Below are 27,924 nucleotides of genomic sequence, written 5' to 3'. Positions count from 1 at the left end.
ACGATTTTGGAGCCAGTCAACACCCAAAAATAAAAATACTATTCCTATCTCAGTTTGAAATTTAATGAATCCATAATATTATCTTAGCCAACAACATGGTGAACTGCATTATGTCAGATATATAAAATTGATACAGAAATCACCTAAAAGCTTTGAAATTTTAGAACTGAAGGCTTTCTGCATTTGGAATTTAATGGCTTTTGTGCAAGGGACTAAGGTACTTAAAACACTATAACATCTTAAAATCTCTAACGAAAGGGAAAAACTACTAATACTAGTTTTTAAAACTCACAAGTTATGATAATGCAAATTTGTACTTTTGCTGATTTCCAATTTATACATGCAATATAAATTACAAATATGTATAACATTACAACACCGTCTAAAAGAAACAATGATGTATAAAATATATATGATAAACAAAAGTACTGCATTTAATGTGATTTTCTTGAAAACCAAAGTCATCAAATCCCTTAATGTCATATTAAACATAAACAATACCAGTTCAATTTAGAGGAAATGTATGTCAACACCAGCTTCTGACAACAAAAATAAAGAAGTTAAAGCCCTGTGGTTTGTCTGATTTAGGTCAGATAATCATGGAAACAAAAAAATATTTAAAATTATTTATTTTATCATTATGCACAATGAAGGAAAGCATTATAGAGAGCAGAGTTCTTTCCCACCATAAAATTATTTACACCCATTTATTCAGCTAGAAACACTAGCTAGAAGAGGTACTGGTATATTCCGTTTGTAATAATTTCTCTACAGCAAACAATTGTCTTACACTTGGAGCACGTTGAAAAAAAATATTGCCTCATAGGTCTTTTTCTTCTTTTGAGTCTCAGTCACTAAGAGCTCAAGGTACTTTGAGAGAATCCTGGTGTCCTAGATGGCCAGATGAATGCAATAAAACCAAGCAATGTGTTTGTATTCTTGAAAATACTCTGAAATCCCTCGAAATGTTGCTTGAGTTGTGGAACTCCTATTTCTCCTCCTGGCACTATGATGTGTGAAGAGCATTTGCTATGAAAGCTTCACACCAATTTTGTTTTGTTCCTTCTTCATCAGCCGCTGTGCCTCCTTTTCCATTTTCTTCCTTTGTTGTTCCGCCGCTCTCTTTTCTCGGTCTGCTATCTTCTGCTGCCTGAAGAGAAACACAGTCCTAAATTTACTTTTAGAAAATACCACACAAGTAAAATGGCAAATAAATTCCAGAAAGAAATAGCTATCATCAAATGTAAGTTCAAAAAATCTTCATTCTTCTCACTGCTTTGAAAACTTCAAAGATTTTCAAAACTAGTATTTCTTTTAATCCTTAAAACAAAGCTTGGAAAACAAGAGTATTATGTCTATTTTACAAATAAGTAAAATGAAGAACAAAGGCCGAGTGCCTTGCCCAAAGTCATAAACTTAAGTAAAAGAACCCACATCTTCTAATCCCTCTTCTTCAGATTATTTTCACTAAACCACCACCTCCACTGCACCACACCTTCTTTTTGATAGCATTCAGAAAAGCCTGATGTTGAGGATTAAATCTTCTATTATTATAATAGTTAAAAACACCCTGCTAAAGGAAGTCAAGAACACAGATGTGCAGAACACAATGCCCAAAGAAAATGGAAACTTCACACCAGCCTTCCAACTGGAAGCTAGAAATCTATTTACAGATTAACACTTGGCCAGCTCTACTGATGAAGTGGCAGAATGGTGGGTATTTACTGAGTATACATTAGGAGATCCTTACCTCTTCCCTGGCCCCTCCCTGACTCTACAGACCTAGAATCACCAGCCTCTCTTTTGTCATTTGACTGACTCATGTGGGGAGTGAGAGTAGCAGGGGGTGATGGAGAGGAGAGAAAAGAACCGAAGCTGGTTCTGGATGAGGGTATGAGAAAATAAGTCGAAACATGCAAGGTTGAGGAGGGAAGTGGTAGGTCACAGTTGTACGTGGGATAGGCAACACAAGCTTTTATAAAACAGGAAAATCCAGTGTGGATTACCTATATATGGGGCAGCTCGAAGCCGACTCTGGCAAGCGAAATCTTTGTCTCATCATATTTGTAAGTGGGAGTAAGCAGAGAGGTGTATGACCAAAATTCAAGAAAGTACAGAGCTATTTTAGGCAATACTTTGACCTTCACAAAGTTTTGGAAGAATAGTTTTAAAAAAAATCTACATTTCACTAGCTCTGATACCTTTCAAGCAAAACTGATAATCTGCCCTAAAACAGTCAAAATGTCAGTGGCAAAAAGGAAGATAAGAAAAGAATTATAAAGGGCCGGCTGTTTGCAAACAAATAAGCCTTCACCTTGTTACTAGCTTAAGTGTAAATATCAACAATTAATGTTCCCGGAAAATGAAGCAATTTAGAGATTACTGCAGAGAAAACCTATTTTTCCTCTCCAGATACGCACCTGGAATTTCTAAAGTATAGGAATCTTCTTCCTTAACAATATTGATTACAGTACTGGCAGTATTAAATTGGCAATGGGAAATGGACTGAGTCAGAGGACATGGAGTGTGAATACACTAACAATTTGCAGTGTTCTTCTGGGGACAATAAACCACATGACTCCTTCATGTCTCTCCGACTCTAACTTATGCAACTTGCAGCATGAAGCATATATATTACTGACTGATAGGCCCCTTCTCCTAAGCTGTCATATAACATAAAACACTAAGTTTAGGGTTTTGGTTTTTTTTGTCTTGTTTTGTTCAGAGTGCAAGAGGATAGGGTGGAAAAAAATGTTTTGGTACAGTGAATGTTAGGATACTTGTGAACTCATAAACTGTACAGTGCTGTCGTTATTACTGGATTCAGAATGAATGGCCTTTCCTTTATCCTGTGGCTAATGACCACTGTTTATTCTAAAACACTCAGACTTCTATATCTATGATTTATCCAAAAATAGAGTAAAAAAAAAAAGTAACATCTTTTTTGATGATGTATGCAACATAAATGTGGCTGTTTACAATTTAAAAAATAATTCCTTTACAGTGAATAATGATTAAGTAAAAACTAAATATTTAAAACTCTCATAATTTTACTATTAAAATGTGACCCATCCCTGTTTAAAAAAAAGTGCTTAAAATAGGAAGGACAAGACCAAAAAAAAAAAAAAAAAAGGAAAAAAAAAAAAGCCGTAACTCTCATTTATTTAACTGCACCCTCTGCTGTCTGTTCAAGGTAACTGTAGTTAACTGATAAAGACAGAAATACAAAAATGAAATCAATGAAATCAGTTGTTATTTTCTATCCCTATTATAAAAACTATCTTTTAAAAGTAACTTACATCAATGTATTTTGCTATATCTTTAAAAAACACAAAAATAATTTACCCACATTTAAATATCTGAGCTTTTCATCAGCGATGATGGTCACAAACTCTTTCAAGGTAAATTTTCTCTTTACTCTTTAATGCAGCAATAGCAAGAATTATATTTATTGCTCACAAAAACACGGAGATAAGAACATAAACACCAACGAAAACAAACCTGAAGACCTCTAGAATAGTATTCTCTTCTCTGTAGAATGGGCAGTACCTGACATACTTATTTACAATTCACAGGGCTTTCGAGTACATCAACTAATAAGATACATATACAAATGTAGAGTGCTATATACATTATTGCCATTCAAATGTGCAGTGCTGGGCACTATTCTAGGCCACAGAGAAACAAAATTAAAGGTAGAATTGCTGACTTAGAGGAATATACAGTGGTGGCTCACATTTCAAAAGGTAACTATGTTTTAGAAGGAAGGTAGTATAAAGCAAATAGTAAATGATGTATATATGAAAAAGATCTCATTTGCCGTTAATAACATTATTACTCTTTTGTTTCTATAATGCTTTAAATTTCTGGTTTCTGTGAAGTTTTAATCATGTAAAATAGTACATGTAGTCTGAAATAAAAAATCTCATGTTATCTAAGCTCAAGTGAGAAAGATTTAAGAAAAATAAAATGTTTGGCAGAATAAGCTTTCTTGACTTTGAATGTAACATGAACAAGTCTGGTTCCTCTACTCGAGTTGCAGTGTAAATATTACTAAAATACCTCAAAACTTCTTCTGCTTGCCAGGCCGCATCTTCTTCTTCTTCCCATGCATTGGTATTTTCCTGCCAGGTATCTAAGTCACCTAATTCAGGCTACAACAAAACACAAAACAAAATTATGAGAGTAAAGAGCTCTCCTTTCTCCCGTTAGGGATCAAGAAAAGTATCTTTTATTTTTAATTTTTTTTAACATTTATTTATTTTTTGAGAGACAGAGACAGAGCATGAGTAGGGGAGGGGCAGAGAGAGAGCGACACACAGATTCTGAAGCAGGCTCCAGGCTCCGAGCTCTCAGCACAGAGCCCGACGTGGGGCTCGAACTCATGAACCACGAGACCATGACATGAGCTGTCGGACACTTAACTGACTGAGACACCCAGGCACCCTAAGAAGGGTATCTTTTAAAACATAACTCAGATTTTGTCACTCCTCTGTGTCTTCTTCATGTCCTATCAAAGGCCCAGATGATTTGGCCCCTGGTCTGCCTGGAACTCAGGGGTTTCCTGTGATGTGTGACTTTCAGTACTCAGCAGTCCTGGGCAGGTCCAGCTTTCTTCCTATTTTATGTTTTAAAGCATAGTCCTTTTATACTGACTTTTCTTTTTCTGCCTACTTTAAATTGGAATGGACAAGAATAGAACATTTCTTCTTTCGGTTTCTCTCTTTTCAGTGAGCTGACAGGGTGGGGTGGGGACAAGAGAAGAGACAGACTGACTGGAGACGGGATTAGAGGTGCTTCACTACGTTGTGCTGAGATCAACCTGAGGAACTGAAGTTTCCAAGCCGGCACAGGCATTTTCATTTAAGCACAAGTAACCTACAGATTTTTCAATGGCTCTTACTATGTGGGTCCAAGGCAAACACAATAAATCAGGCAGAATTTACTCTTCACCAGAGTACTTCTACATTGTGCTTCCTTCTGCCTGTCCTACTTACCTGATACCAGTAGGCTAGCCACTACCTTCCACTATTCCCCAGGCCAGACCTCTAAAAGTTCACTTTTTCTTCCACCAAACAATAAAAATGCTCATTCCAGAATGTTTACTTAGGTGTGGAAGTGACTATGAACATAAAATAACTGGTGTCAATCTGTGAATAGATTTATTATATTTTCTTTTGAGCGCTTACACCTAAAAATGAAGTAAATTGTATGGCTTTCTCCTAACTGTAAATGTAATACCATCCTCTGCTAAAAAAAAAAAAAAATTAATATTTTATTTTTAAATAATCTCTACACCCAAAGTGGGGCTCGAACTCACAACCCCAAGATTGAGAGTCACATGCTCTATGGGCAGGGCCAGCCAGGCACTCCCTCTGTTAAAAATTTTTTAGTGTATTTCTGATTATCTGTTTAATATAAATCTCTAAAATTAGAATAGCTAAATCAAATTAAAAAAAAACTAAAACCACTGAACCAAATACAAATGACCCTCTTGAAAAGTTATACCAATTTATCCCACCAACAGCAGCAGGTGAAGCCTTGTCTTCCTGTCATGTCAATATGGCCAACAGCCTTCTTTCTTCTTCACTGCTTTGTTAAGATTTAAAAATTGTGTCTTATTATTTTACTTTGGATTTGAGAACATTTCTTCGTTATCAGGCTATGTCTATTTCATATCCATTTTTCCACTAAGATATTTGACTTTCTATGTATAAAACATTTAGATATTTAAAAAGTTAACTCCTAAGACCATAAAAAAAGAGTGATATCTGGTCCTTTAGTAAAGATGGCCTTCTAAGTAAAAAAGTTTTAAACGATAAGATTGATTTGTTACATAAAAACAAGTATCTGCCAATCAAAAACATCCAAACCAAATTTTTTTTTTTTTTTTTTTTTTTTTTTTTAAATTTTTTTTTTTCAACATTTTTTATTTATTTTTGGGACAGAGAGAGACAGAGCATGAACGGGGGAGGGGCAGAGAGAGAGGGAGACACAGAATCGGAAACAGGCTCCAGGCTCCGAGCCATCAGCCCAGAGCCTGACGCGGGGCTCGAACTCACGGACCGCGAGATCGTGACCTGGCTGAAGTCGGACGCTTAACCGACTGCGCCACCCAGGCGCCCCCAAACCAAATTATTAAAGCCAACAACAAACTAAAAAGTTATAAAAGATGACAGAAAAAAGTTAATATCCTTACTATAAAAAGCTATCAAAACAATATAGATGACTAAATTAAAAAAAATAGAATGTGGAATTTCAAAGAAGCCTAATTGGTAGAATGGGTGATACGTTATTTTTGGAGCAGAGAACAAAGTGCAGTAGATTACCATTCTCTCCTAAGCAATACTCCCTTATTTCATCTGCTTGGAGGAAAATATGTGGAAATAGCACTGGAGATTCTCCACCTACCCTATTTACCTTTTCCAACTCTATGAGGAATTACATATTTACAACTTCATAATGAGCTATATTAGTGTTATAATAACTTATAACTCCAGTTAAGTGGCAAACATTTTACTAATTCACTGGAAAAATTTGAACCACTTTACCAATATGGATCAAACATATATGAATAAAGTATAAAACTTAGAAATATAAAATAAGAAACATGCTATGTTCTTTTAGAGAAACATCTATGGTACTATTATGCTCTCATAGCATGATGTAACTGCGCAGCAGTTATCAAAATCTGCATTATTTATGTGTGATCATTTGTGATCATTTATTTAACACTGAAACTACCCCACAGACTGCACTCTTTTGAAGCAAGGACTCTGCGTGTTTTGCTTACTTTCTTCTATATTACTAGCACTTAACACATTGTCTCACATTAGTAGGAACAGATTTTGATTAATGAATTAAAAACATACATAAACATGGGTCCTCTAAGGAGAGGGTACTCTGAAACACCTGTGCAGTTTAAACAAACAAATAAGATGGTGGTAGTTTAAAAATATGTCTGCAAATTCTTTGGCATTCCTTCCTCAAGTGGTAGAGCTGAATTCCTCTCCCCTTGCATGTAGGCTGGATTTACTGACTAGTTTCCAATGAATAAAATAATTGGAGGTGACAGTGTGTCCTTCATAAGACTAAGTCACAAACAGGCATTGTGGCTTCATCTCTGCATGTCCTCTCTCTCTCTCTCAAGGACTGCTTGTTCTGGAAAACTCAGCAGTTATGTTATATGGAAACTCAAGCAGCCCTGTGGAGAGATCCGTGACAAGGAACTGAGGCTTTGTGCAACCAACCATCATTAAATTGCCAGGCATGTAAAATGAGCCACCTTTGAAATGAAGCCTCCAGTTCCAGTCAAGCCTTCAGATGACTACAGCCCGAGCTAATGATGTGTCTGGAAACTCATTAGAAACCCTGAGCCAGAACCAACCAGTTGAGTCACTTCTGGATTCCCAATCCATAGAAACTGTAGGAGATAAAGCATATGTTTACTGTTTTAAGTCACTAAGTGCGGGGCTGTTATACAATAACTAATATAATAAATTAATCAATAATTAATCAAAGCATGATAAAGCTTAGATCTGGGGAGAAGTCTGGACATTAGTGTTTTTAAAAAAAAATTCAAAGGGATGCCTGGGTAGCTGAGTCAGTTAAGTGTCTGACTTCGGCTCAGGTCATGATCTCACGGTTCATGAGTTTGAGCCCCACATCGTGGTCTGTGCTGATAGCTCAGAGAGTGGAGCCTGCTTCGGATTCTGTGTCTCCCTCTCTCTCTGCCCCTCCCCTATTCACTCTCTCTTTCTCTCTCAAAAATAAATAAAAACATTAAAAAAAAAATTCAAAGCTGATTCTGAGATACTTCCAAGGTTGGGAAACAGTTATGTATTTTCCTTACTCCTTTTGTCCTTAAAACTGATGCATTTAAGTCAAAACCAACTATAAGTCAACTTACACTTTAAATGTAAATATACTCTACTAGGGAAACAATTCATGACTCACTTAAAACTACCTGCTTTTAAGTTTAAATTTCAGTGGTAATCTCTTCAAAGGTCATATATATATATTTTTTTAATGTTTATTTTTGAGACAGAGAGAGACAGAGCATGAACGGGGGAGGGTCAGAGAGAGGGAGACACAGAATCTGAAACAGGCTCCAGGCTCTGAGCTGTCAGCACAGAGCCCGACGCAGGGCTCAAACTCACGGACCGCGAGATCATGACCTGAGCCGAAGTCGGCCACTTAACCAACTGAGCCACCCAGGCGCCCCTAACGGTCATATTTTTAAGTAACATATTGTCTCGATCTTTTATGTATACAGTGGGACTCTGATCTTAGTTGCTGATGAAATTTACAATCTCATAAAAGGATAAGATTGGTAAAACTCCAGATTAATCTTTCTCAATCTGCTAAACCTGTTTCAAAGCAGAGAAATACAAATATTATGTTCACTTCATTTTGATTTTTTTTCTTCTCTTTTCAAGAAAACAAATAAAACAAACTCTTATCTAGATACTATTACATACTTACAGATTGATGGAGAAAAGGCATATCTTGTGTAGCTGCTAATCTACTAGAGAAACCTGTGCTACCATCTGGGATGCCAAAATTTAATGGTTCTCTCTTCTTAATAATTATCTGAAAGATTAATTGAAACAGAATTACAGGAGTATTTTACATATCATGTAAAAAGAAACAAGATAATTAAGTGACCAAAGTATTTTATAATTATTTTAAATATGTCCTGCCTTTCTTCTTTTAAAATTTATAATATAATTTTTTTAAATCTCTGAAGAGTATCAAAATTCTTAAGCAATTGTCATACAGATCACTTACATATTAATAAAAATTCCATTTTACTTTTTCTAAAAAGAATAAATTTTCCTCCTTTTCTTTCACTAGCCCCATAAAATAGAAGTTGGCACTTTTAGTCACTGTATTAAATAAGAACACGTGTTACATCTTTCTAAAAGCTCTCTTAGCATATGGTTATTGATGAATGTATTAACTCTTTCAAGGCAGTAGTATTAGCTGTGTAGCTTAAACATTTTCAGTCTAATTAATTTATTAAGGTACTAGTGTAATATTCTGGATTTCTATTAAGAACAGCAGTATTCTTCCAAAATATAAGATATTCATCTACTAAGAAACTCAAACTCCTTGAAAAATACACAACTTAATGCTTTTCAGCACTGAGACATTTGAACAGCTTAACAAAAACAATCATGATTACAGAATGTAAATGTTATCAGCCTTGAAATTGTCAAAATAAATTTACAGCTGAAACTGGTTGGGAGGTAGAAGAGGGTAAGAAACCCTATTAGAGAAGAGTGGAATAAATAATGTCCTCTTTTTATAAAGTATATTTAAAAAAATATTTTCTATGCATGACTGAACAAGAAATGGAACTCTAAATAGGTTTACTTATTTATTTTTTTGAAATATCAGAGTGACTAGTGAGGTAGACTGGAATAATAACATCATAATATTTGGAAGAGGGGGAATAGTAGTGAGAGTAGTATGAAACAAACCTCATCTAGGATAGTATGAAGCCAATGGACAATGTCTGTGATTGGTAAATCAAGACACAGCAACTTAATCATATTATATATAGATATGATAAAAAACATTACAAACCCAAACAGGAAAAGTTATGAGCGATTGCTTATGGGAAGTACAACTGGCTATGGGGAATGATGGGACCGAAGTTTGTTGCTTTTCATTAAAAGTTCTTCTATATTCTTTAACTTAATTTTTTAAGTATATGTACTATTTTTGATAAAAAGAAAGGAAAATAATCAGTCACTGTTCTTTTTCCAATAATTCCCCTCCACCTTTAAGTGATCTTCCATATCTAACTCAAAATGGATTAATTAAAGTGTGGAAGATTAACATAAGCTCACAATTATTGTGCTCTCAGAGCCTTACATCAGTTTTACAATGGTTATGAACAATGGAAACTATATCCATCAGTTTGTAGACATCACTACCTGTGAACTCTCTTAAGGTCAGAACTTTATCTTATTCAGCTTAGTCTCTACAGAACAGACTGGAATCTAGAATCTGGTCTACAGTTGGATTTCAGTAATATTTATAAAACTTTAACAGATGTAGGGGTACAACTTACTAGATCTACGTCTAGCAGGTTGAATATATCAACCTGTTTAATATGACAGAAAACACAACAAATTGATCATCAGAAAGAGGCTTTCTGACAAATACCAATTATACTAATTTTGACTACAGGAATCTGAAAAGCAGTTTAATAGTTTAACTTCCAAAAGCACAAATCTTTAACATACTTTCTGAGTTTTCCTTATAGTTGGTGTCATGTCCTTAAAATAGTCAGGTTCCAGTTGTTCCAAAGCATTTTGTTGTGTCGTCACATTCCCATTCCCTCCTTCAATCTTTACACTTGTGGGTGCATCTTCATCCCAGGACGTCCACTCTTCAACATCTGTCTACATTTCATTGACAAATATTGTCAGTCACAAAGGAGTAACCTAATCAACATCTCAATTCATCATTTATTAGAAAAATAGGCTTTCTAGGGGAGCCTGGGTGGCTCAGTCGGTTAAACAACCAACTTCAGTTCAGGTCATGATCTTGTAGTTCATGAGTTCGAGCCCTTTGTCAGGCTCTGTGCTGACAGCTCAGAACCTGGAGCCTACCTCAGATTCTACATGTCCCTTACTCTCCGTCTCTACCCCACTTGCTCGCTGTCTCCCTCTCTCTCAAAAATATATAAACATTAAAAGAAAAGAAAAAAAAAAACTATAGGCTGTCTAAACAATTGGTTTTCAAACTTTCTGACCAAAAGGAAAATACAAATTTTATAACACATACCAAAACTAAACCAAAAGTTTAAAAAAACACTTACTTTTACTAGAAATTAATCAGTTCTATCCATTAAAAAACCAAAACCAAAACAAGAGCAAATGCTTTAAAAATTGAACTGACATTTAAAGCTACAGTCCATGGAAGGAATATTGAAACTTGCATCCTAAGCTTAACCAGGTTGATTACCTGATAAAAAAAAAAAATCAACATTCTTGATAGAATTTATAGAAGACAGAATCTCAAATGTAATATTCAAAATGTCTGTGAAACAACTCAAAATTATTCAGCAATCAATAAATTTCAACTTGCATGGAAAGATAATATAAATGTTATAATTATCTAAGACTTTAAAGTAGTTATAAAAAAACTTTAACAAGCAATAGCAAACACTCTTGAAATCAATGGAAAAACAAGATAGAAAATCTCAGCAAAGTAACAGAAAATACTATGAAGAACCAAAAAAAGATTTTAGGATTAAAAAATATAACAAAAATCCTGACTTGACTACCAAATTAACCTCATGACATACTAATTAATGGTCTGCAGTCCAGTTTAAAAACTATGGTTCTGGAACCCTTATTCAACCTTAAAAAAAATTACCTGTTTAGGAACTGATGAATAATCAACTGTAGTTGGCAAAGTTATTTGGTCTCCACTTAATTTCCGTCCTCTACCAGATCTAAAATGAAAATGAAATAATTTATTTTAATAACTACCAAAACAAGCATTGGTAAAAGAATTATAAACAGTAACTGAAGGCTTATAAAAGATCTTTTACAATTTTGCAATTATTTAATAATTAACAGTTGCTCACTAAAATATGAAAAGAAAAGGCATGCATCAGGTATCTTTTCAATATTTTTAAAATCTTCGACTGGAGAAAACTGCTTTTCGGCTTAGGACTCAAATTATAGATAAATTCAGGAGGAATATAAATACAAAAACAAAAATGCCAAGTGATTTCAAACCATGCTTTCTCTTCAAACCATGCTCTGTAGGTGAAGCTCTGAGACACCTATGCCATTTTCAACAAGATGGCTTGGCTTTTGTCTTATATATATATATATATATATATATATATATATATATATATATATATATTTTTTTTTTTTTTTTTTTTTTTTTTTTTTTTTTTTGTAAGATTACCTATTAAACTATTCAAAAGTTTGAAAATCACTGGGTTGAATTAAACTGTAATTGGTAAGTTTTAAGGATTAGTAGGAAAAGCACTACACTAAACAAGACACGTATTGTAACTCAGTTGTTAAGAGCACAGGTTATCAGAGTGCCTGGGTGGCTCAGTTGGTTAAACAACTGACTCTTGATTTCGACTCAGGTCATAATCTCACGGTTCTTGGGATTGAGGCCTGAGTCAGGCTCTGCACTGACAGCTTAGAACCTGCTTGAGATTCTCTGTCTCCCTCTTTCTCTGATCCATCCCTGCTTGCCCACTGTCTCTCTCTCAAAATAAATAAACTTAAAAAAAAAAAAAAAAGAGCATGGGTTAAGGAAACTATGTAAACCATAGTTTTCAATGTTACTTCTTTTAATTATGAGTCTAGTTAGAATCAACTAACCTCTCAGCCTCAACATCCCCATCTGTAAAATGCAGGTATTCAAACCTACTTTTGTCGAGTTGTTGTGAAGATTTAATTAAATGACATATTTCCAGTGGCTAGACACCAGACAGTGCCTGGTATATAATAAGACACTAAAAAATTGGTAGCTATTACAAATGATTAATCACTTGCTTCATTTTAAATAATCTATAAATCTACTTAGAGCTAACTGGTAAAGTTAGCTATTTTTACTACAAGATTAGAAATCATATCTTATTTAAAGGATAAACAGATAATACAGTCTACTACTAAATTTATAATGCAAACCCAGTATTTTATAACACATGATCTAGGTTCCTTCTGACACTTAAGAAAAGCTTATTCTATAAAATGAATCAGCTTTCTTTCAGAATGAACATACAATCAATCCTAAATATATTTATTATTAAGAATTATAGTGAAATTTATAATGGCAACAATTATCCTTAATATTTTAAAAATCAAATGCAATTTCTTACACTAAAAGTGTTTTAGTTTTAGAAAATACATATGCAAAGAGAAAAACACCTATAATTTATCTTCTGTTAACCTCTAGCCTTCTGGCAATTAATGCCCATTATTTATTTATTTTTTCAAAGATATGCTTTATTTTTTTAAGTGTTTGTTTATTTTTGAGAGAAAGAAAAAGACATTGTGGGTGGGGGGGGGGGCAGAGAGAGAGAGAGACAGAGGATCTGAAGCAGACTCTGTGCTGAGAGCAAACAGCCCGATGTGGGGCTCAAACTCACAAACAATGACATCATGACCCGAGCCAAAGTAGATGCTTAACTGAAGTCAGACGCTTAACCGACTGAGCCACCCAGGCACCCCAATTAATGCCAATTCTTATCCTACTTTACCTCATGAATTTCTGGCCATTCCTCCTCATGCTCTGATGATCTCAGCACTTACTTAGTTCACTATTTTCCCTATTTCCCAAATCCCATTCTCTTCCTGGGTGAATTCAACAATCACCTAAATTTTCCATTTCTTTCCTGACCTTTCTTCCTCCAGTGATCATCTTCACTCTATTTCATCCACTCATTTCCACTGCCATATTATGGACCTCTTTTTTAAAAAAATCCCAATTCACTTTACTTCTAACAATAAATGTCCTTAATCCTCAGAGTTTTAGTAGTTATAAATGGCCATTTCGCCAGAGAATATATTTCCTGGCTCCTTTGAAGCTAGGTGGCCATATGACTAAGCTCTGGACAATAAGCTGAGAACAGAATCGTTGTGTGCAACTTCTAAATCAAGTCTGCCACAAAAGGAACAAACAGCCTTCTACTTCCTCTTTTGACTACCCTACTGTGTGTGTCAGTATTTTTTCTTTCACAGTACCCCTAGGCCAAAACAAATCCCTAACAGTTCCACTAATTAAGTAGTTAGGACCAAACAATTTAATACTTATGTATGTCCTAACTACTTAGTAGCCATTTGAAAAAACACCATAAATAAGTTTAAGGAAAAATATTTTTATTTCATTCTTAAATATCCACAATCACTAATGCAATGTGTGTATGTCTACTGGACACAATTTCTCAAAACTTGAAATCAGATTGGCTACTACCATCCTCTTTTTCTCTTCCACATTAATTCTGGTTCAGTACTTGCTTTAATTCTAACCTAAATCCTAGCTTTGCAAAGCTAGGCCACCAAAAATACAAGTAAACAAAAACTTATCTCAAACATTCAAGAATATCATCAAAACAGCTGCAGGACCTAATGTGAACTACCTCGAACTAGTAGTTTGTGCAGGGTTAACAGATGCTGACTAAAACACATTCACTGTGTGTTTTGCTGGAAATGTAAAAATATCCTGATGATACCCCTGTGAATTTAATGTGAAGCCCTGAAGTACCTCAGCATACAGCACTGCAGCTCTAGGGTACAGTAGCATGACAAAACAGAAGGAATTCCAATCTCCGGATGACTTACTGAAGCAGAATGACTTAACTGACTGGGACTAAGTAGTCCACATTCCACATTCCGGAATATTATTTAAGAGATTAAAACAAAACAAAACAAAACTGTTTTGTTTGGGATTTTTCTGTTCAAGTTTTGTTTTTGTTTTACTATAAAAACAACATTCATATTGTGGTACATAAAGAAATACTTATGCCTAATTCCACTTAACCACCTTAAAACATTCTGGTAATGAAATAATTATGTACATATAAACTCTCTTATTATAAGTTTGTTTGCTTTTTTCTGAAATTCTGTAGGAATGAGAATGTGATTTTAATTGAAGAGGTAAGAATCTGAAAGAATGAAAAGAAGTAAAACTCCACTTTCTAGATCTGAAGTAGAGAAAATGTTTTTTAATTTTTTTTTTTTTTTTTTTTTCTACGTTTTTTTAAATTTATTTTTGGGACAGAGAGAGACAGAGCATGAACGGGGGAGGGGCAGAGAGAGAGGGAGACACAGAATCGGAAACAGGCTCCAGGCTCTGAGCCCGACGCGGGGCTCGAACTCACAGACCGTGAGATCGTGACCTGGCTGAAGTCGGACGCTTAACCGACTGCGCCACCCAGGCGCCCCGAGAAAATGTTTTTTAAAATATCAAAGAATAATGAATGAATACTATAATCAAGTTATTTAGCTTAAATATTGTCTGCCCTGTCTTTTTATAATTATGAAGGTATCCAAAATCAGCAAAATGATAAACAGATCAATTTGAACATAAAATTTGTTTACCTGCATATTAATCTCTTTAGGAATGAGAATACTGTTGCTAGGCAGGTACAAACTTTGAATAACCGAAACTGTGTAATAGCCATGGTGGGAATCAAAACCTGTGGGAAAAGCACAAAAATAAATACATTAAGCTGATTTCATATGCTATATTCCCATTCTGAAGTCAAGCTGAAAGATCCTGTTATGAGCTGTGAAAATCAGACACATTTTACTTTTCTTTAGAAACCACAAATATAACACCGTGAATTTTAAAATTAAAATGTAAATCATATTGACAATTTGAGAAACTAGGTTTTTAAATTTTCAATAGTTGAGAATTTTCAATATTTGAGAAACTAGGTTTTTAAATTTTCAATAGTTAAATTTTCAATATTCTCAGAATGTTTTTTAATTCAACTCCAATTATCTTTATTTTCTATGAAAAAAATAAAAAATAAAAAAACCGTAAAACAGTATACCTACCGTCTTTTGTGCCTTTTGAAGTCTGAACCACATGAACATAACAGTACTATTCACAAATATTTTTAAATGTTTTTAACTTTTAGATAGATACATTGTATTATGCCCTTTATATAGATGAGGAAATTGATTAAGAGAGGTCAAATAAGGGGCGCCTGGGTGGCGCAGTCGGTTGGGCGTCCGACTTCAGCCAGGTCACGATCTCGCGGTCCGTGAGTTCGAGTCCCGCGTCAGGCTCTGGGCTGATAGCTCGGAGCCTGGAGCCTGTTTCCGATTCTGTGTCTCCCTCTCTCTCTGCCCCTCCCCCGTTCATGCTCTGTCTCTCTCTGTCCCAAAAATAAATAAAAAACGTTGAAAAAATAAAAAAAATAAAAAAAAAAAAAAGAGAGGTCAAATAACTAGCCCAAAGTCACATAGCTAATAACTTGGAAGTAACCAGAGAGATGATCTAGTCCAGTGGTTCACGTATTTGGGATTCTTTAAAGAAATAATCATACCTGGACCTAACCCTAGTAAATCAATTAAATCATATTTTCTAAGGGGCAAGTTCCAGTTAAACTAGTAAGCCTACAAAGGAGATAAAAAATCGTCAATAGAAAAGGTGCCAGAGGGTGCCTGGGTGGCTCCAGTCAGTTAAGCATCCACCTCTTGATTTCAGCTCAGGTCATGATCTCACAGTTAGGTGAGACTGAGCCTCACATCCAGCTCTGCTCTCTCCCCCATTCATGCTGGCTGGCGCACTCTCTCTCTAAAGAAAAAAAGAAAAGAAGAGGAAAGGAAAGGAAAGGAAAGGAAAGGAAAGGAAAGGAAGGAAAGGAAGAGAAAAGAAGAGAGAAGAGAAGGAAAGAAAAAAAAAAGGTGGCAGAAAACAGGGTAAAGTGGAACAAATAACAGATTGGACAAGTCAAAAACCAACAGCAAGATGAAAGACTTAAACCTATTCTAATTAAATGCCAATTGTCTAACATCCCATTTAAAGCCAGAGGTTATTAAATTAGATTAAAAAAATAAGATCTTTGTATGCTACCTACAAGAAATGTACTTTAGGGGCGCCTGGGTGGCTCAGTCAGGTAAGCGTCCGACTTCGGCTCAGGTCATGATGTCACGGTCCGTGAGTTTGAGCCCTGCGGTGGGCTCTGTGCTGACAGCTCAGAGCCTGGAGCCCGTTTCCGATTCTGTGTCTCCCTCTCTCTCTGCCCCTCTCCCACTTATGCTCTGTCTCAAAAATAAATAAAAACATTAAAAAAAAAAAAAAGAAATGTACTTTAAATATAAAAATACGGTTGGCTAAAAGTGAAAGAATGGGGGAAAATATACCATGCTAACACTAATCAAAAACAAGTTGAAGTGACTATTTCAATGTCAGAGAGTAGATTTCAAAGAAAATAGTATTAGCAGGCATAAAAATGGTCCTTTCATAAGGGTCAGTTACTCAAAAGCACATGACAATCCAAAATATATACATCCCTAATAACACAATGATGCCAATATCATAAACAAGAGGTGATATTACCAGAAAGTCTACAGATATTAAACAGCTTTTACTACAAACAACTTTATGCCTATATTGGACATATAAGAGAAAACGGACAAATTCCTTGAAACAAGTTATAAAAGCACAAGAAGAAATAGATAACCTGAAAATCTATCTATTGAAGAAACTGAATTTGTGGTTCAGACTTTTCCAGGCCCACATGGCTTCCCTGGTGAATTCTACCAAACCAAAAGGAAAAAGTATACCAGCTCTACACAAACTACCAGAAAACTGAAAGGGAGAGAATGAATTCCAACTCATTCCTTGAGGCCAGCAATTACACTGATACTAATCCAGACCAAAGATATTACCAGGAAGGAAAACTAGAGGCTAATACCTTAAGAACATAGATACAAAACTCTTTTTTTTGGTAATTAAAAAAAATTTAATGTTTATTTATTGGGGGGGGGGTGCAGAGAGAGAGGGAGACATGGAATCTGAAGCAGGCTCCAGGCTCTGAGTGGTCAGCACAGAGCCCAACAACGGACTTGAACTCACGAACTGTGAGATCATGACCTTATCCGAAGTTGGACGCTTAACTGACTGAGCCACCCAGATGCTCCTAAAGTTTTTTTTAATGCTTATTTATTTTTGAGGCGGGGGGGGAGGGAGGGAGGGAAGGGCGGAGGGGCAGAGAAATATAAAACTCTTAACAAAATAATCAGTAAATAAAAATCAACAATATATAAAAGGATAATATCTCAGACCATGTGGGGAATAACCCAGGAATGTAGGGTTGATTTAACACTTGATAATCAAATGTAATTCACCATATTAACAAACTAAAAAGGAAAAACCCTATATTCATCTCAGCAGAGGTAGAAAAAGAATGTGACAAAACCCAAAATCCATTCCTAGTAAAAACTCACTATCAACTAGGAATAGAAGGGAACTTTCTCAACCCGGTCACAGACATCTATGAAAAACCTATATAATAACATGAGACTTAATGATGAAAAACTGGACACTTCATACCTAAGATTATGAATAGCACAAGCATGTCTCCTTTTACCACTTTTAGCCAACACTGTAGTGGAGGTTCTGGCAAGTGCAATCCAATAAGTAAAGGAAATAAAGGGATGGGCGCCTGGGTGGCTCATCGGTTGGGCGGCCGACTTCGGCTCAGGTCATGATCTCGCGGTCCGTGAATTCGAGCCCCGCGTCGGGCTCTGTGCTGACAGCTCAGAGCCTGGAGCCTGTTTCAGATTCTGTGTCTCCCTCTCGCTGACCCTCCCCTGTTCATGCTCTGTCTCTCTCTGTATCAAAAATAAATAAAACGTTAAAAAAAAAATTAAAAAAAAAAAATAAAGGGAAACCAGATTGGAAAGGAAGAAGGAAAACAGTGTGTGTCTATCTAGAAAATTCAATGGAATCTACAATCAACCATATTTTTATATGTTAACAGCAAACAATTACAAATTGAAATTTAAAAAAAATTATAAAAGCACAAAACATATGAAATACTTAGGACAAATGTAATGAAAGACTTACATACTGAAAACTATAAAATATCGCTTAGAGAAATTCTGAAGACCTGAATTAACTTAAAAAGATCTTTCAGGGCTTGAAGACTCAGCATGGTTAAGATATTAAGTTTCCCTGAGCCAAAGCATAAGAGACTGTTAAAAACTGAGAACAAACTGAGGATTGATGGGGGGTGGGAGGGAGAGGAGGGTGGGTGATGGGTATTGAGGAGGGCACCTTTTGGGATGAGCACTGGGTGTTGTATGGAAACCAATTTGACAGTAAATTTCATATATTAAATAAATAAATAAATAAATAAATAAAGATATTAAGTCTCCCTAAATCAAATTATAGATTCAATGCAATACTAAACAAAATCTCAGCAAGCTTTTTTTCTCTAAAACCTGACAATTCTAAAATTCAAATGTAAATACAAAAAGCCTATAGGAGCCAAACAACATTTAAAAAGAACAAAGTAGAAAGACTAATACTACCTGATTTCAAGGCCTGTTACATAAACCCACAGTAATCAAAATAGTGTAGTGTTGGAGTCAAGACTGACAGAATAAAAGGTACAGAAATAGACCCATATATATAGGGACAACTGAAATTTGACAAAGATGTAAAGACAGTTCAATGGAGAAAGGGCAGTCTTTTTGACAAATACCACTGGGAAAACTGGACATCCAGACACAAAAACAAACAAAACAAACTTCAATCCATATCTCACATCACTTAAAAAAGTACTCAAAATGAATAAAAATCTAAATACAAAACCTAAAACTATAAAACTTCTAAGAGAAAAAATACAAACAAAACAAAACAAAAAGGACAAAATCGTGGTGACTCTGAGTGAGGCAAAGAGTTTTTAGATAGGACACCAAAAGCACCATCCATCAAAGAAAATATCAATAACTTGGGTTACATCAAAATTAGTAACTGTAGAAGTTACTGAATTGTCAAAATTCAAAAACACTGTTGAGAGAATGAAAAGCCACAGCTTAGGAGAAAATCTCTGCAAAGCATATACCTGATAAAGGACTGTTATCCAGAATATATAAGGACCTCCCAAAACTCAGTGACAAAACAAATAACTCAATTAAAAATGAGCAAGAAAACCCAAAATAATCCACCGAAAAACCGTTATAACTGATTCATAAATTCAGCAAAATTGCAGGATATAAAATCAATGCATAGAAATCGGTTGCATTCCTATACACCAACAATGAAGCAACAGAAAGAGAAATTAAGGAATCGATCCCATTTACAGCTGCACCAAAAACCATAAAATACCTAGGAATAAATATAACCAAAGAGGTGAAATATCTATAAACAGAAAACTATAGAAAGCTTATGAAAGAAATTGAAGAAGACACAAACAAATGGAAAAAGATTCCATGTTCCTGGATAGAAAGAACAAACATTGTTAAAATGTCAATACTACCCAAAGCAATCTACATATTCAATGCAATCCCTATCAAAATAATACCAGCATTCTACACAGAGCCAGAACAAATAATCCTAAAATTTGTATGAAAAGACCCCAAATAGCCAAAGCAATCTTGAAAAAGGAAACCAAAGCAGGAGGCATCACAATCCTGGACTTCAAGCTATACTACAAAGCTGTAATCATCAAGACAATATGGTACTGGCATAAAAACAGACACTCAGATCAATGGAACAGAATACAGAACCCAGAAATGGACCCACAAACATATGGCCAACTAATCTTTGACAAAGCAGGAAAGAATATCCAATGGAATAAAGACAGTCTCTTCAGCAAGTGGTAATGGGAAAACTGGAAAGCGACATGCAGAAGAATGAACCTGGACTACTTTCTTACACCATACACAAAAATAAATTCAAAATGGATGAAAGACCTCAATGTAAGACAGGAAGCCATCAAAATCCTCAAGAAGAAAGCAGGCAAACACCTCTTTGATCTTGGCCGCAGCAACTTCTTACTCAACATGTCTCCGGAGACAAGGGAAACAAAAACAAAAATGAACTATTGGGACCTCATCAAAATAAAAAGCTTCTGCACAGCAAAGGAAACAATCAGCAAAACTAAAAGGCAATGACAGGATGGGAGAAGATACTTGCAAACGACATATCAGATAAAGGGTTAGTATCCAAAATCTATAAAGAACTTACCAAACTCAACACCCAAAAAACAAAGAATCCAGTGAAGAATGGGCGAAAGACATGAATAGACACTTCTCCAAAGAAGACATCCAGATAGCAAACTGACACGTGAAAAAATCCTCAACATCACTCATCAGGGAAATACCAATTAAAACCACAACGAGATACCACCTCACATGTGTCAGAATGGCTAACATTAACAACTCAGGCAACAGATGTTGGTGAGGATGTGGAGAAAGAGGATCTCTTTTGCACTGCTGGTGGGAATGTAAACTGGTGCAGCCATTCTGGAAAACAGTATGGAGGTTCCTCAAAAAACTAAAAATAGAACTACCCTATGACCCAGCAATTGCACTATTAGGCATTTATGCAAGGGATACAGGTGTGCTGTTTCATGTTTATAGCAGCACTCTCAACAATGGCCAAAGTATGGAAAGAGCCCAAATGTCCATTGATGGATGAATGGATAAAGCAGATGTGGTACATAAATACAATGGAGTATTACTTGGCAATCAAAAAGAATGAAATCTTGCCACTTGCAGCTATGTGGATGGAACTAGAAGGTATTATGCTAAACGAAATTAGTCAGAGAAAGACAAATATCATATGACTTCACTCATATGGGGACTTTAAGACACAGAACATATGAACATAAGGGAAAGGAAGCAAAAATAATACAAAAACAGGGAGGGAGACAAAACATAAGAGACTCTTAAATATGGAAAACACACAGAAGGTTACTGGAGGGGTTGTGGGAGGGAGGATGGGCTAAATGGGTAAGGGGCATTAAGGAATCTAGTCCTGAAATCATTGTTGCACTATATGCTAACTAATTTGGATGTAAATTTAAAAAAATAATAAATAAATAAACAAAAATTTAAAAATAAAAAATGAGCAAAAGGTCTAAACAGACACTTCACCAAAGATATACAATGATAAATAAGTATATGAAATAATGGTCAACATTAATCATCAGAGAAATGCAAATTAAAACCACAGTTTAAAACCATTTTATACCTATTAAAATTAATCAAATTAAAAAATGATGACCATACCAAGTACTGGTGAGGATGTGGAACAACTTTAACTCTCATACACTGGTAGTGAGAATGTAAAATGGTATAGCCATTTTGGAAAATAGTCGGCAGTTTCTTCCAAAGTTAAACAAACACGTACTAGGTCACCCAGCCATTTTACTCCTAGGAATTTGCCCAAGATAAATGGAAGCATGTACCCATACAAAAACTTGTACTAGAACAGCAGCTTTATATTTAATAGCTCCAGACTGGAAACTACCCAAATATATATGTCAACAGGTGAATGAATAAACAAACCATAGTATATACATAGAGTAGATTTCTACTCAGCAATAAAAAGTAATGAACTACTATTGGAAGCAACAGCATGGCTGTTTCTCAAAATAATTATGCTGAATGAAAAAAGCCAGACAGAAAACATATATGATTCCATATATTTTTTAAAAACCCTAGCAAATACAAACAAATCTATAGTGACAGAAAGTGGATCAGTAGTATCTTGGGATGGGACTGGGAGTGATGAGAAGAATGAATTGCCAAGGAGAATGAGTAAACATTTCCACATTCAGAGTCTCTAAATACAAGACAGAAAATGAAAATACAGTTCACTAATCAATGAAAGATGACTATTTTTCCACTGTCGGAAGGTAGAGCAAATAACATTAAATCAAATCAGAAGAAATTACAACTGCACACATGCATGTGCACGCGTGCGCACGCACGCACGCACACACACACACACACAGAGTAGTGTTTCTGACAATGCAATTTTCACATTTTAGCGGCTCCTTGCCTTTTGTCACAGGAGGAAACTTACCAAGTAAGCACTTAGAATAGGATTCCTATGTTGGAATAATTTGAATATATCAGTATATCATCCAACTTCTTAATGGCCTCAATCAGCAAACTAATATACACTGAAATTAACTTTTCTGCGCAAAGTGAGGCAATAAGCCACACAACTAAAACTCATCTGCCTCCGAGTCCATTAGTAACAACTTGGGAAACAATCATTACAGTCGGTTAATACCATTATTTGGAGTAGAATGGTTTGATAAAACAAATGAAAACATAATTTGATACATTATTTTTTCCAAAATAAAAAAGCATAAACACTATGTTTGGACATCAGTTCTATATATATTTACTTAAAAGAGGGTGAAACCTCACTTAAGTAATAATTATCATGGAATCAGAGAGAGCTTTATGTTACTTCTACCCAAAATTAAAATGCTGACTTTTTTTTTTTTATAAAGATAAGCAATAAAGGGCGCCTGGGTGGCTCAGTCAGTTGGGTGTCCAACTTTGGGTCAGGTCATGATCTCATAGTTGGTGGGTTCGAGCATCACATCGGGCTCTGTGCTGACAGCTCAGAGCCTGGAGCCTGCTTCAAATTCTGTGTCTCCTCCTCTCTCTGCCTCTCCCATGCTCATGCTCTGTCTCACTCCGTCTCTCAATTATAAATGTTAAAAAAAAATTTTTTTTTAAAGATAGGCAATAAAACTTATAAATAGAAGTTTCAAATCTTCCTAGATAAATACACCATCCCTCTATGAATAACCTGGTGTTTTAAAATATATTTCATTCATGTATGGATTAAAGCAGACAGTACTCTTTGTTTTTAATTACCAGATATGAGTAATAACCTCCTAAAGTCTTGAAAACAGCATGTAACCGTTTTCTCAACTAGTAAGATATTATATTAAATTAAAAAGAACATAGTAAAAAATAGTGGTCACCTCTAGTGGAGGAGTTGTATGGAAGCATAAGGGAACTAAGATCTACATTTCAATCTGAGTGGTAACAACACCAGTATACTATATATACTGTTTGTATGTTATGCCTTAATATAAAAGTTCAAAACAAACAAAAACAAAACAAAAACAGAAAGAATAAAATATTCCAAACTGAGCACCTGGGTGGCTCAGTAGGTTAAGCCTCAGACTTGGTTTCAGCTTAAGTCATGATCTCAAAGTTTCAGGAGTTTGAGCCCTCCCTACCACCTCACCCTGCCCCACCCCGCCCCACCCCTCATCAGGCTCTAGGCTGGTAGCATGGAGCCTGCTTGGGATTCTTGGTGTCTCTCTCTCTCTCTCCCTCTCTCTCTCTCTCTCTCTCTCTCTCTCTCTCTCAGGATAAATAAACTATTAAAAAAAGAAACACAAGCAAACAAGGAAATACAAGTCAACTCTTATGGTACCTGACCTAACTGCTCTATAGAGCCACTACGGCCAGTCCCTTCAAAGAAGAGCAAAACACACAGCTAGCTCCTTTCATTTCTACAATTAAAAAGGCAGAAAGGCCAAGTAGACCCTATAGTAACAGAGTTCCAAAAGGCTCCCTTAGCAATGCTCATACATTTTTGTACAACCGGAGGCCTTATCTCCACATGAATGGAATGATTTACTGAATGCCTGTATTCAGAGTTGGCTTACTAATTGAGAGGACGGAAAAAATAGTGACTCAGAGTATGAACCAAAAAAAAAAAAAAAAAATTAAGAAGTTCACTATTCAAGTAACTTAAATATTTCTGTCAACAAAACCCTCAATTACTGGTTTACTGGATTTCAAAAAATGCAATAATTTTGACTGCTCCTTTCTCCTAGTCTCTGATGTCCAAACTGTCAAAAGGCCTTATTCCATTTCCTAGTACTGCCCATATTCTTCTCTATTTCCACTGCAATCTCTCTGGCATAAGCCTTTTTTATTTCTTGCTGGGCTGTTATCAAGTTTTCTTAATTCCAGTATATTTCTCTTACAGTACTTATATTCTATATTTTGTACTAGAGTTTTTTCTATATACCTTATCTGCCCTGTACCATCTTTCCCAAGGGAATCTTGTTTACCTAGTACCTTCAGCTATCAGCTGCAAAGACAGACCTGAAAGGTTTAACTGCTTTATTATGAACAGAATGACCTGACTAGTTAAGATGAACAAAAGCTTCACTTTAAAGCTGATTTGTCAAAAATAAAACTCTCAACCAAAAGAAAGCAAATTTCCCTAAATAAAAATTTAGGCTAAAATTTCAGAAAAATTATAACAAAAAAAGATAACTAGAAAAGAGACTGTATGGAATGTGGCACTTGGGGGAAAAGGGAAAAGAACTGAGGAAATACTCTATCAGGGAGAAGATATTTAATATCTAAGGACTGGGGAAAGGTGTGGGTCTCTGGATATATACACGCACGCACAGTTGAAAATAAATTTCATATAGAACCTTTGCAACCACTGTCATCACCTTGCCACAAATATTGTTGTGTGTCATTGTTCAGTATTTGTCAACTTGGCCGATTTCAATGGTAACTGAAATTAAAATTTAAAGTTTTGTTCAACAGGTACACCTAGGTGGCTCACTCAGTTGAACGTCTGACTCTTGATTTCATCTCAGGTTAGGATCCCAACATTGAGAGATCAAGCCCTAGGTGGGCTCCTTGCTGAGCGTGGAGCCTGCTTAAGATTCTCTCTCTTTCTCTCTCTTGCTCTCTCTCCCTCCCTCCATCCCTCCCTCTCTCTCTCTCTCTCCCCCTCTCACACTCTCACTCTCTAAAATAAAAATAAAGTTTTGTTCAACAGAAAAACAGAAAGTGGGGCTATTACTGACAATAGAATTCTCTCCCCAGCAATGAAGAATATCTTCATTCTATGGAAAATTTGCTTTTGTGATTATCAAAAGAGAGGAACGAATATTCGTTGACCAGCTACTATATGCTAAGCATTATCTAAAAATTATCTCTTAACCCATAAAAGCATCTTATGAGATAGATAATATTGTTCTCATTTCATAGAACTGAAGCACTAAGAGTAAGCCCATGTTTCCCTGTTCCTACACCCAATGACTCAGATTCAAACGGAGGTCTATTTAATTCCAAGGCCAAGAACACCTCACTAACAATGCACATTCTTAGTAACACAGTGATGATCTTATAATTTCCAGGTTAAATTTTCTAACCAGTTGCAATGAAACGGGAAAATGCACTCAAGTTAACTATACTTCTGATTTTATAAATTACACTCATTTGCAGGCAGGAATATTGTTGAGACCCACAGTTGCTTAATGTGCCCACTCAATTCAACGAATATATATGTTTAGCACCTACTATCTAACAGATGCTACCCTGGGTGATGGGAAAAACTATTGACCCAGTACAGAGAAACCCTTAGTTTGCTCTCAACTGTCACAGGCTAGTGACAATGTAAGGGACCAAAGAGACAGGGACTCATCAGTCTTGCTCAGGTTGGTATTTCTAGATCTTATCCAATAGATAAGCACATAGCAGGTACTCAAATATTTGTTGAATGAAGGAAAATGAACATTCCTTGAGTATTCAGTATGTTCAAGACATATTTGTAGACAATCTATGTTCTATCACGTTGCTGGACTCCTAAGGACAAAGGAGGCTAAGTTCCACTATACCCATTTAACAGATGAGGCTGACAGTGAAGCTCAGATTCATTCACTCAGGATTTAGAGACTGACCCCAAAGCCCAGGCTCTCCCCACAGCATATTGCATTTGACAAAGCTTTTAATTTTGTACTTATTGTCTCAGTTTAATTTTTGAAAGGTCATCAACTTGTTAAGTATGCATCTTAGGCTACTTTGCAGTTTGGTTACTTCAAAATACTTTCAAAACTGAAAATGCTAATAAAACCTGATTTTTAAATTAAATTTTCCTTTAAAATTAGTAAGAAAATGCAAAAAATTAAGATACAGCAGGAAAAGAATCAGAATTCTGAAGCAACCTATCCTCAGGGCTTTTGGAGAAATGAACATCTCTAGGAAATCAACAGGAATGAGAACTCCACTCGGTCAAGAGAAAGATTCATCTACACTTGTGAAAAGACACTGCATTAGAAACTACAAGATTAAATGTATCTTCCTTCCTTGTAACCCTTAAAGTGCTGGCGAGACCCTTTCAGCAGAGTCACTAGGTCACAATTTGTCAAACAAGCCAAGCCAAAATCTATGTTAGTACACACCAGAATAAATAAGTCTTCAATTGCTGTAATTCTAAAAACATATTTTTGAAATTTTTCAATACCAAAATAAAATTTAAAAATACATACGATCTAGTACAGTACGGAGCAGCCTCAAATTAAGTTGGTAAGTCTCAAGTTGGTTAAGGAATATCACAAGACTGCAAAAATAAAATTTACCTGATCTCACATGTGAAAAACCAAAGAGAAAGGGAACTAGAAGTGGAACGTGGGAGTGGGTTGTACAGTGGAACGCTGAAGGTACCATCTCTGCCACTTAAAGGCCCTCAAATATGTGACACCCGAACTCTTAACAAGGAGGGTTGATAGAGTTAAGGTCTCCTGAATGCCTCAAAAGGTAGGAGTTTCATGACTAAAATGCTTTCACTTATGGTCACCCACCTGAAACTGGCTGATGAAAAAAAAAAAATCATACCCACTGTACAGATGAGAAAAACAAGAGCATTTTCAGGTTACACAACCCAACGCCATGCAAACGGCGCTCAGAAAAACGCTCTAAATCGCTAGAAGTGGGTGCAGGGGTAGGTTGGGATTTGGATTTTGGAAAAATCTGGGAAGAAGCAAGGCCTGCAGAAGAAGGGCAGGAAGGACCTGCGGGGGCCCATTCGGAGACTCGAGGGCTTCCGCGCCTGCGTCCCGCAGGCGTGCCTTCCACGCGTGAGCGCGGCGTGGTGAGGGCTGCACGCCCAGGGCCTGCTCCCAGTCGCAGTTCCTTCACCCCAGAGGTCACCCCGACCCGGAAACAGTACCCCAGAGTGGCAGTCGGCCGTAGAGGGGAGAAACCGGGTGGAGGGGCGAAAAGGAAGGTGGGAGGGCAGGAAGTGCGGGACGAAGAAGAAGGCTGACCAGGGAAAGGCAGAAGACCCCCCTCCCAGCCCCAGGTTAGGATCGGGGGGCAGTGGCGGAGGGAAGCCCCTCGCGGGCACGCGCGAGCCGCACACACTCACCTGCCCCTCCCCCTCCCCGCCCGCCCGGCGGAGGCTCCGAGCTGCCGCGGGCCGCGCGCGCACACAAGGCGCGCGCACGCGCGCTGCCGGTCGCTTCCCCGAGCTCGCGCTCCGCCCGTTCAGTCCCAGCCCCGCTCATTCAAAGCCGGGCGCGCGCTCCGTCGCAGCCGCCGTTGCCGACGCGCAGCTGCCATGGCCGCCCCCTCCTCGGGAAACACTCCCCCAGCCCCTCCCACTTCGCCCTCCTGG

The 27,924-nt window shown here is 36.4% G+C and overlaps 1 protein-coding gene across 3 annotated transcripts; it reads right to left on the bottom strand.

Annotated features, from left to right (window-relative positions):
- Window positions 1-612: 612 nt before the first annotated feature.
- Window positions 613-27,865, bottom strand: EBAG9 (estrogen receptor binding site associated antigen 9). 3 transcript variants are annotated; one of them, XM_058698852.1, is made up of 7 exons: window positions 27,676-27,865; window positions 15,093-15,190; window positions 11,395-11,473; window positions 10,257-10,415; window positions 8,485-8,592; window positions 4,063-4,154; window positions 613-1,150 (listed from the first exon to the last, which is right to left on the bottom strand). In XM_058698852.1, exons 2-7 carry the CDS (start codon window positions 15,173-15,175, stop codon window positions 1,030-1,032), a joined length of 642 nt encoding a protein of 213 aa, XP_058554835.1. In that variant the 5' UTR covers window positions 15,176-15,190; window positions 27,676-27,865; the 3' UTR covers window positions 613-1,029. The 3 variants fall into 3 exon arrangements, with proteins under 3 accessions (XP_058554835.1, XP_058554836.1, XP_058554837.1); XM_058698853.1 differs by lacking the exon at window positions 27,676-27,865 and adding an exon at window positions 27,110-27,224; XM_058698854.1 differs by lacking the exon at window positions 27,676-27,865 and adding an exon at window positions 16,583-16,727.
- Window positions 27,866-27,924: the final 59 nt, after the last annotated feature.

The sequence above is a fragment of the Neofelis nebulosa genome, chromosome 14, assembly GCF_028018385.1.
Source record: "Neofelis nebulosa isolate mNeoNeb1 chromosome 14, mNeoNeb1.pri, whole genome shotgun sequence".
NCBI classification, from domain to species: Eukaryota; Metazoa; Chordata; class Mammalia; order Carnivora; family Felidae; genus Neofelis; species Neofelis nebulosa.
This window is presented reverse-complemented; position numbering and strand designations above follow the sequence as displayed.